Source organism: Mesoplodon mirus (genome assembly GCF_964341445.2).
Source record: "Mesoplodon mirus genome assembly, contig: HAP1_SCAFFOLD_530, whole genome shotgun sequence".
In the NCBI taxonomy this organism is placed as follows: domain Eukaryota; kingdom Metazoa; phylum Chordata; class Mammalia; order Artiodactyla; family Ziphiidae; genus Mesoplodon; species Mesoplodon mirus.
In genome coordinates, this window is record NW_028295473.1 from 116,584 (window position 1) to 127,767 (window position 11,184).

Below are 11,184 nucleotides of genomic sequence, written 5' to 3' on the forward strand. Positions count from 1 at the left end.
ACCGCCCCCCTCGCGAGGCCACGACGCTGGGTGCCCTGTGTCGACAGGCAGAACCCCACTGCCCGCCCCTCGCAGACCCGCCTCTGCCCGCCTCGATGGTCCCCGCGCACTCAGCCAGCGGCCTCTGCTGTGTCTGCTGCTCCTGCTGGGTCTGCTGCTGCGGCCGGTTACCCGTGAAGACCACGCCGGGCACCTCCAGAACCCCAAGTCCGCGGGAGCGCACGCGGGCCCTGATGCGGGACTTCCCGCTTGTGGACGGGTGGCTGCAGTGTGTGCCGGCTGCTGGGGGCCGCTGGGGGCCTAGCCTGGCCCCGGGCAGGGCAGGAGGTCCGGAGCATGCAGAGCTAGTGGGGAGGCTCCCTCCCACCACCCCTGGATGTCCTCTCCATCATCTATGGATGCCCTTCCCCTTCTCTGTCATCCCCTCCCTGGTGGGAACCCCTCAGCCCAGGCCTCAGCTGCTCCTAGTATAGTCTGTGTGACAGTGGGAGGTGGGGGACCCACAGGCTGGCCCAGGCCAGGCAATGTGTCCTGCCTCATCCCAAGACCTAAGGAGCCCACCTATTTGCCTTGACCTCCCTCCAGCCACAACGACATGCCCCTGGTCCTGAGGCAGTTTTACCACCACGGGCTACAGGATGTTAATCTGCGCAATTTCAGCCATGGCCAGACCAGCGTGGACAGGCTGAAAAATGATCTCGTGGGTGCCCAGGGACACACAAGGTGCCACCATGGCTGCTGGGGAATGTGGGGCAGTTTGGGGGCCTCAGAGACCACAGGTTAGTCACATTGGAACTAAGTTACCATAGTGACCTAGAAAGTGCCATGCCATGGATGCTGGGGGAACAGGGGTCACAGTGAGCCAACCTGACGGGCATCCAAGTACCACAGAAAAAGCAACGCATTACATGGGACTTCTGGGCACACTGAGTGTTGTGCCAGCTGAGGAGGCTATGAGAAGCCCAAGGAGCTCCAAAGCCCAAACTAAGCCCTTGCCTTCCCTCAGTTCTGGTGAGCCTACGTCCCATGCCGGACCCACGAACGCGATGCTGTGCGCCTCACCCTGGAGCAAGTTCACCTCATCTGCCCCATGTGTGCCTCCTATTCTGAGCTGGAGCTTGTGACCTCAGTTAAAGGTAGCCGGGGGACTTCCCTGGTAGTCCAGAGGTGAAGACTCCACGCTTCCACTGCAGGGGCCTCGGGTTGGATCCCCGGTGGGGGAACTAAGAGCCCTCATGCTGCGTGGCACGGCCAAAAAAACAAAACAAAATGGTAAAGAGACTGGTCGTGGTAGGTGTTAGGGACTTCAGTTAGCTACCCCTGCCTCTGAAAATGATCATCTGACCTACCTGCCCCCAGCTCTCAACAATACCCGGAAGTTGGCTAGCCTCATTGGTGTGGAGGGCGGCCACTCACTGGACAGGAGCCTCTCCATCTTGCGTACCTTCTATGCGCTGGGTGTGCGCTACGTGACACTCACCCACACCTGCAACACGCCCTGGTGAGCACAGTGCAGATGGTAAGGGCCCAGTGAGGCAGGGATCTGCCCAAGATCACGCTGGGGCCCAAAGCAAGTTTATCCCTGGGATCCAGCCCTGAACCTGGGGTTGGGAGGGGAATGGAGGTTTGCAGAACAAGACTGAATCCCCAGAAGGGCCCTCCTACTGCCAGGCACAGCCCAGTTTGGGTCCCTCCTCTTGCATCAGGGAGTTGCAGGTGTAGACGGTTCGACACAACCTCTTTCTACGCTCTTGTAGCCAAGTCATGGCCACCAGTCAGACTGCCTCCTGGCCATCCTGCAGGGCACAGAGCTCAGCAAAGGGTATCCACCCCTTCTACAGCAATGTCAGTCGGCTCACCAGCTTTGGCGAGGTAAGGACCCGGCTTCCATACCCTGCCCCACATGAATGTACAGCCCTGCCTGTTCCCTACAGATAAATACACACAAGATAAATGCAGCCCTCATGCCCTCTCCCCATCCTGTCCCTGCAGAAGGTGGTGGCAGAAATGAACCGCCTGGGCATGATGGTGGACTTGGCCCATGTCTCGGATGCTGCGGCACGGCGAGCCCTACAAGTGTCACAGGCACCTGTCATCTTCTCCCACTCAGCTGCCCGGGGTATGTGCAAGAACACTCGCAATGTTCCTGATGATATCCTGCAGCTTCTGGTGAGAGACTGCCCTGGCCCTCAAACCTAAAGCAAGAGATTCAAACCAGGAGCCCTTGAACCTGAGCCTCTTCTCCCTCCATTTCCTCAAACGCCAGGTTAAATATCTTCTGCCCCCAAAACCCACGGTCCACAGCCCCTGAACTCTTCAGCCCTAGGTGGGGGTCTAGGTGGTAAGATACTCCTCCAAACCCGGAAACCCAGGGCCAACACACCACCCAGACCAGGGCTGAGGCTCCTCCATTCACACAAACCCAGAGAGGAGATGACTCTGACCTCAAAGCCAGGGCTGAACACCTTCCTCACAGGGGCCGAGAGAGTGAACAGGCAGCTGGCTGTGCTGGGGGCCAAGCTGACTGTCCACGGGTCCGCCCCTGCAGAGGAAGAACGGTGGCATCGTGATGGTGCCCTTGTCCGAGTGGGTGCTGCAGTGCAACCCGTTAGCCAACGTGTCTACTGTGGCAGGCGAGCCTCACCCTGGGCTCTCTGAAAACTCGGATTTGGAGCTGAAGCTGGTCCAAATTTAGGGAGGACTTCAGAAGAGCCCCAGTGGTTTGACCCACCTATTGGCAATAGGTACAGCACCCAAAAACCCAAGAATGGACAGTACACAGCACCTTGGTGCCATGTGGAACTGGAGCCACAGAATCAAAACTGCGATACGGATGGGTATCAGGGAGGCTGTCAGACACTGCTTTATGTCAAACACATAAAGAAAATATCCACTATCAGAACCGTTGGTTGACTGACTTTTTTTCACATCTTTCTGACAAAATTCGTGAAGTTGTGAGTACCACAAGCGTCATTACACTTCTGTTCAAGATGTAATCTCAGGCTCACAATCACTGTTTAGCTTCTGTATATTGCAGTGTACATAAAGGTCTGTATTAGTCTGGTTGGGCTGTTATAGTGAAATACTATAGACTGAACGACTTCCACAGCAGAAATTTATTTTCTCACAGTTCTGGAGGGTGGAAGTCCAAGATTAAGGTACTGAATACCATAAGAATTGGTTTCTGGTGAGAACAATCTTCCTGGCTTGCTGACGGCTGTCTTCTTGCAGTGTCCTCACACGGCCTTTCCTCTACGAGCAGAGGGAGAGAGATCTCTGGAATCTATTCCCCTTCTTATAAGGACACCATCAGTCCCTGTCAGATTATTACCTCACCCTTATGACTTCAGTTAACTTCAGTTACCTCCCTAAAGGACCTATCTCCTATCTTCTACAGTCAACTTAGGAGGGGCTTCAACATATAATTTTTCGGGGGACACAATTCAGTCCATAACAACAACTTAAGATAGCTTTCTCTGATTTTCAGTCTTTCACTAATACCTCCCTCTTTGTCTACGAGTTATTCAAGTTTCCTTAAATTTTTTTTTTAATTTTCTTACATTATCCCTTCCCTTTAAATGCTGTCTTCACTTCTTAATTGGCATTTCTTGCAAATGAAGGCACCTTTCCTCACAATATATTGATTACTCTCCCCACTGTAACACAGCGTCTTCTCCCATGACTTTCCTGAAGTGGTTCCACTTTTGTTCATAAAAGTTTAGCCATCCAGTCAGATGCTTTATTTTCAGTTCCCATAGCATTTTGCCTTTGGGAAACAACTGACTCCATTAGATGGTGCTTCTTTTAAAACTACCTTCCTTTATGTTTTATAGCAATCTTATGATTTCTGTTGGCATACCACCTAGCTTCTTTCTGATCATTCTTTTTATTTTTAGTTTTCAGTTGTTTCTCTCCTCACTCCTTAGCGTCAGATACTACATACAGTTGGCCTTCTTCTCATCTCTTATATACTCTCTCTCTTACTCCAGCAGCTTTGTTTACCATTTAATATATTATCTGCCAGGCGCCTTCCATCTGTTACCAACATCTCTCCCTCTTTGTCATTTCAGCCTTCGCTATGCTCTCTGAGCTCTCACAGGCAGATCTATTGAACACAGGAATCTCAGTGGAAAATACGAGTACGTTATTTCTCTACTGAGTAAAGCCCTTACAGATCACATGGTCCTGATCCATCTTGCAGCCACCTCATCTGGACTATTTGACCTCCCATGTCACAATAGCAGAGGACCAGACAAGAGGGACACTGGCTCCTAATGACCTCAGCTCAGAAGTGATACACTTGATTCTGCTTCTTTGCCACTGGCCACAACGAATCAAAGGAAAACAGTTGAACTACAAAGGAGGATGAAAAATGTAGATAAGCACATAGGATATTTGATGAGTGCTATCTCGAGGTGACATCACCTCCCATCAAACTTTTATTTCACAGAGAAAACACAGACTATAAAGCAAAAACACCCCAAACTACCTTCTTCTCTTTACGTCCAAGAAGAGCTTTTCGACATAGTGTATAAATACCTAGTCTCACTTCCTCAGTATCTTCCATTCATTTTCCCACCTCATTGGTATTGTTAAGGTTTTCCTCTTTAGCGATTGTATTTTGGCCCCCTCCCATTAAAAAGCTGCCTCCCTCCCATTAAAAATTACTCTTGCTTGATGCCAAGTAATTCTCTAGTTACCTTTTCTCTCTTCCTAATTTCACAGTGCAGTTTATCAAAACTTGTATTTATTCTCATTGTCTGTATTTTCTTATCTTTATGTACCTCGTGACTCACACAATTTTGCTCTTTTCTTCTTACTTATCTGCACTGGAATTGCATTCACCAACATTTAGTTTGTGATTAAACTGAGTGAATATTGTTTGGTCATTCTGTCACCTTTCAGCAATAGTTGATTTTGTTGATCAAACTTGGCATCTCAGAAAAATCTTTCACCTTCACAACAGTAGCATCTTAACCTGCTACTTCTTCCTCCTGCCTCTGGACATCCTTATCTCTTTCACTGGGCACTCTCACTCTGCCCTCTGCCAAGAGATGTGTATTTCTCAGAAGCTCTCTTCTGCCCTTGATAGATGGTCTCATCTACTCTTGTGATTCCAGCCACCATATATATCACAGATCTTGACCTAAAACTTACATCTCTCTCTCCTGAGTCTCTTACAAACTTAACTAATTGCCAACTGAACAACTCTGCCCAAGTATAACATGGACACTTAAAATTAATTATGTGATGTTACTGAACGATTAATTTTACCTTCAATACTTAACTTCCACTATTCATCTCTCTACATCATTTAGACCACCACTATTTGTACACTTGTCCAAGTTGGATACTGGGGGAACACTCAAGACTCTGGACTCTGACAACCCTCAGAATGGGAGAAAATAGTTGCAAACGAAGCAACTGACAAGGGATTCATCTCCAAAAAATATAAACATAAATAAATTTGTAAACTATATAAGCAACTCATGCAGATCAATATCAAAAAAAACAACCCAATGAAACAATGGACGGAAGACCTAAACAGACATTTCTCCAAAGATGGCCAACAAACACGTGAAAAGATGCTCAACATCACGAATTATGAGAGAAATGCAAATCAACACTACAAGGAGGTATCACCTCACACCGGTCAGAATGGCCATCATCAAAAAATCTACAAACAATAAATGCTGGAGAGGATGTGGAGAAAACGGAACGCTCCTACACTGTTGGTGGGAGTGGAAATTGGTACAGCCACTAGGGAGAGCAGTATGGAGGTTCCTTAAAAAAACTACAAATAGAACTACCATATGACCCAGCAATCCCACTACTGGGCCTATACCCTGAGAAAACCAGAATTCAAAAGGAGTCATGTACCAAAATGTTCATTGCAGCTCTATTTACAATAGCCAGGAGATGGAAACAACCTCAGTGTCCATCGTCAGATGAATGGATAAAGAAGATGTGACACACATATTCAGTGGAATATTACTCAGCCATAAAAAGAAACGAAATTGAGCTATTTGTAATGAGGCGGATGGACCTAGAGTCTGTCATACAGAGTGAAGGAAGTCAGAAAGACAAAGACAAATACCGTATGCTAACACACATATATATATGGAATTTAAGAAAAAAAATGTCATGAAGAACCTAGGGGTAAGACAGGAATAAAGACACAGACCTACTAGAGAATGGACTTGGGGATATGGGGAGGGCGAAGGGTAAGCCATGACAAAGTGAGAGAGTGGCATGGACATATGTACACTACCAAACGTAAAATGGATAGCTAGTGGGAAGCAGCCGCATAGCACAGAGAGATCAGCTCGGTGCTTTGTGACCACCTAGAGGGGTGGGATAGGGAGGGTGGGAGTGAGGGAGATGCAAGAGGGAAAGATATAGGAACTTATGTATAACTGATTCACTTTGGTATAAAGCAGAAACTAACACACCATTGTAAAGCCATTATACTCCAATAAAGATGTTACAAAAAGAACACTTGTTTTTTCTTTTGTTTTGTTTTTTGTTTTTTTGTTTTTTACCTTTTAGTTTAAATTTTAGTTCCTGCCCCCAAACATCCATTAAGTCCCCAGGAGAAGGAAAAGGGGATGTGACTAGCAATAGAGAGAAACTTCCTTCACAACAATGGCCATGGCAAGCTTAGGCACTTTTGGTGAAATCTCTCTGGGAAGTACTGGCAGAGGAATAAAAGGCAAACTGACACAGAAGTATTGCCTGGTGTGCATTTCCAGGCTCTGCCTTCTTTCTCATGTCTTGGCGGCAGGTGGAGGAAGAGGAGAAAAGGTTAAACTTTTGTATCAACCGGCAGAATAAGCTTATAACATCCTCTCACTACCTCTGCATGGGTTCTAGTCTCTGCAGCACTACATAAGCTTTGCCCAAAGTAATGAACAGTTGAAAGTCCAATGTAATACTTCACCAAACAACTTAAAAATGCTTGCACACTGGAAAGGATTCAGTTGCGGAGAACACAAATGGACCCAGAGCAACTTTTGCCAAAAGAGAATATTGTGCTAAATGTACAGCCATCGCTCTTTTCCATATGAAGAAACAGTCAGAAGGATAAAAGAACTTGGTCAAAAATCACACAAGTAAGTAGGACAGAATCTGGTCTGTCTGTCATAAGGGTTGTGTTCTTTAACCACCAGGCTAGCTCTTCCCAAACCTGATTCATGCACAGAATAACTATACACCTCTGTTTGCCTTGAATATTCCCTGTTTATACGTATGCCTGCTGCAGTTTTTAATATTGCCCACTTTGACTCCCCAAAGCAACCAAGAACTCACAATAATTTGGTCACTCTATCCATGGACCACTGTGGTGGGACTGCCCAGGAAGCTTAAAAGTGCAGCCTCCCGAGCCCTACTCCAGATCTAGATAAGTTTTCTTAGGGTTGGCTCAAGAATCCAGGTACAAGTCTTTCTCGGTGCTTTTGTGAGTCTCTCGCTCTCGTAAGTTAATAAACCGTTTATTCCGCCTTCCCCAGATGCCCAGCCAGGTCCTGTTAAGGTAGGAGTCCCCCCGCCACATCACAGGGATGCTCCCAGTCAAGTAATCTCTGGAGCCGTGGAGAATCTGAATGGTCTCATGCTGGCCCACCTGCCATGACAAACCTCCTCCAGAGCATTCCCTTTCACAGTTTACATTCTACCACTCCCAAAGGCAGTCCGCTCCAATGAGGCCTGACTTCGTCTGTCCTAACGTGTACCCGCTGATTCAAGCAGTTTAGGAAGAGAAGGTGCTGTGCTTCTCAACCACGGTGGCCCAACCTCTAAAATGGTAGTCGAAGCAGTCTCTACCTCCTGGGAACAACGCCTCTGCAACAGCCCCATTAAACGAGTGTCCCATCTTTGCTTTTTCAGGGTGGGGGTCGGGCAACAGGGAGTCCCCCTCCTAAAGAAGGTTCTCTCTCATTGCCACACTATCAGAGGCTGCCCCAAATGTGCTTGCTTCCTGTGGGCCTGATCAGGCTAAGGGCAGAGTTGTCTCTTTCCTTCTCTGAGGCGGACCAAATCGTCTGAGTAACACCTCTTCACACTGTTGACCATGTTTCTCACGGGGGCTGCTGCTGAGTCTTTATCTCATCCTTTCATGGTGGAGAGACAGAGGATTCTAATGACTTTTACTTCTAGGGGAGAGGGGCCTGGAGTGATTATGTTGTCATTTTGTATTATGTCCTTTTGTCATGAATTTGTTTTCAATTTCATGTTCAAATGGGCCCACCATTCCCACTTTGTGAGGTCATTCAGCACCCGCATTTTGCACCTTTAACATCTCTCTCAGTATCACTTGGAAATGTTTGAAATGGCAGGAGCTTGTCCTCATATTCCTATCAGCTGTAAACCCGGAGCCCCGACATGAACCTAACCATTGAGCAGGACACCTCTCCACTACCTGTGTACCACTGCGAAGGCCCCTTAACCTCTTGGTTTCTTTAAGTCCTCAGTTGTAAAAATTTCAGGGTGCGATGAATTTATATTGGGGGCAGGACAAGGTCGAGAAGAGTGTGTCTTTGCTTTTATTCTTCCAAACTGGAATGTCTTCCCTCTCTTCCCCATGGGTCCAAATCTCACTTGTCCTTCAGGCCCACTGCAAAGGAGCCTTCCCTGATTCCCCTGTCCACACAAATCTCTGCCTCTTAGGCTAAGTGCCATACAACCTAGCTGTCTCTTACCTTAATCTTGCCTCTCAAGCCAATCACAGAATGTGGGTCTCTCTTGCCCTCCTGTGGCCCCTGGGGCTGTGCCAGACCACCAGCACGCCCCACCTGGGGTGTCTACTAGACTACGGCATTGGTGGGGAGGCCCAGCTGTGAGGGGCCAGGCAGAGTACCTCTGCCTCTACCCTGTTCTCCTCCACAAAACTGCCCCTCCTCCTGAAGCCTGCCCCTCAAGTCACAGGTTCCATATATGACCTCACTGGGTAGTGATGCCCTCACAGGCCTTCTCACAGATTCCACGGTAACAGATTCCATGGTAACTGACAACCAAACAGATTCGTATCTGGTGGAGGACTGGTAGGGAAGTTTCTCTGACTATCAGAGACAATGTCTGACTTCATAGGCTATATATACTCAACCCTGTGCTCTGTTCCCTGGCTGGGCAGTGCAGCAGGTACACCCAGACCGGCCACCTCCACAGGAGGTATGGGATACAATCCACCTCACGTGGCTGGCACATGTTTTTGTGGGGCCTGCCAACTATGTACAACTGAGCACACTCCCACATGTAAGTAATACCAGTGACCTGGGACACCTTCAGGGACCCACAGGGCTCACTGCTGAGGACAAGTGAAAGGTCATCCCTGGACAAGTGTGCAGGACGGTTCTAAGCTTTATAATGTAGCCTTCCCCTTTGGGCTACAGGATGCTTCCATTCAGGCCCTTTCCTGAATGGCCTCTTAGCAAAAGACAAGTGCATTTTTGTTGGCAAACGGTAAATGGAGCAGTTTGAGGAACAGGGCCACAATTAGAAGCACACCTTCAAACCCAGGCACCTCTGTGCTGTCATGCAGACATCTCTATCGGTCCTCTCAGACACATCCCATACTGAGTTGCTGAGTACTCGGGGACAGGGTGGTGCCATATTGATGGGAAGACCGGAAGAATGAAGGGGGGGGGGTGATGAAGTGCTAATGAGACGGGAGGGCTGAGGAGATGGTGTCCCAGGAGGCTGCGTTGATGTGAGCCTAGACTTGGTACCCAGACCCCGGTTCTGAGTCTCCTGATCACTCTGCCTCAGTATTTAGCCTTGTTCTAATCTAGATAAAAGTACCAGAGGGCTAGAGTTCAGTGTGGTTGAAACAGGCGGTATAACTGGGGCCCAAGAGGGGTTGCCAAGGTGAGAGGGGTTCTTAACAAATTTGTATTAGATTATTTCTTTCCAAAACTTGAAAGACATTTCCATTAAAGCCTCAGAAGTGACAGACTGCAAGAAATGTTTTCTCTGTTGTGGAAGGGAGAGATGGAGAGGATCATGAGTGCAATTTCTTTCGGGTTCTACTGTTTTCCCTGGAAACGGTGAAGAGACTTCCTCATCTGCTGCAGCCGTAGGCGCTAGGGATTGCTTTTGCAGCCAGTGTCCCTTCTCTAGGGACTCATAGAGGTGATGGGCCAAGGCTGTGTTTTGGATGTCAAGTAGATTAAAGGTCTTCAGCCAGAAACTGGGAGAGACATGAGAGGGGGAAATTGTGGCAGGAGACTGTGCACAGCACAAGTGACTGATCAGTTCTGATTTTCTTTGCAGCAGCAGTGGCTCCCGTTTGTCCTCCCACACCCGGGCACTACCATGTCCTCTACCGAGGGTGTGGAGAAACGCAGTTGGGCTGGCATGGGGAGACATACTGCCTGGTTGGTGGCTACCGGGCCTACGGGGATGTTCCTTTGGCCCCACCAGCAAAGGTGGAAGCAGTGAAGCCAGTCCCCAGACGTGCGCCCAAACGAAAGCACTCTTCAGAAAGTTCGGACGAAGAGCTGGGCTGCTCCAGACCCAAAAACCGGCGATTGGAGCATGGTGGACCTGCTCCCTGAAGCAAGAACAGGATGGAGAGTCAAGCAGCATGCACCCTGCCCCGAGGTTCACATGCTCCTTTACTGCCAGCCCTTTCTGTCCCCAGTGGGGTCCCTTACTGCTCAATAAAATGTTTGTGTGTAACACATTTCTAGGGTCGCCAGTGCTCAGACTTAGGTCACTACCCCTGTGCTAGGCACTCCTGCCACCTGGGAAAGGTTCCAAAGGTGGAACAGCTCCAGGGGGTGCCAGGGATCACAGCAAAAACTTGAGAGGCTGGGGATGAAGGAGTTTGGGCACAGTCCCTAAAGCATCTCTGTGGTTGAGCTTCTGTGAGAAGGCACATCCCCAGAGAGAGAGAGAGAGAGAGAGAGAGAGAGAGAGAGAGAGAGAGAGAGAGAGTGTGTGTGTGTGTGTGTGTGTGTGTGTGTGTGTGTGTTGAGGAGAGGGGGTCTCTAGAGGAGGCAGCTAGGGGGAGGGCCTGAGGCTGGCAATGGGGAATGGCGTGCAGCCTCTGAGTAAGCACAGGCACTTAAGCCCTTGAGGTTTCTGGGAAAGCTAGAGCCACAAGGGCCACGAGATAAGGCAAGTGTAGCAGCAGAACCCAGGTGCCAGGTCTTTCCTCAGAACCTATACTTCTCCACGAGGCCGGGC

The 11,184-nt window shown here is 48.9% G+C and overlaps 1 protein-coding gene across 1 annotated transcript; it reads left to right on the forward strand.

Moving 5' to 3' along the window:
• Nucleotides 1–218: 218 nt before the first annotated feature.
• On the forward strand, nt 219–2,695 carry LOC309797429 (dipeptidase 2-like; the record flags this gene model as incomplete). The annotated part of the gene is made up of 7 exons (XM_082645969.1): nt 219–259; nt 586–755; nt 1,017–1,136; nt 1,360–1,501; nt 1,803–1,872; nt 1,993–2,169; nt 2,549–2,695. The coding sequence occupies exons 1-7, from the start codon at nt 234–236 to the stop codon at nt 2,693–2,695; spliced, it is 852 nt and encodes a 283-aa protein (XP_082502095.1). The 5' UTR covers nt 219–233.
• Between the last annotated feature and the right edge of the window lie 8,489 nt (nt 2,696–11,184).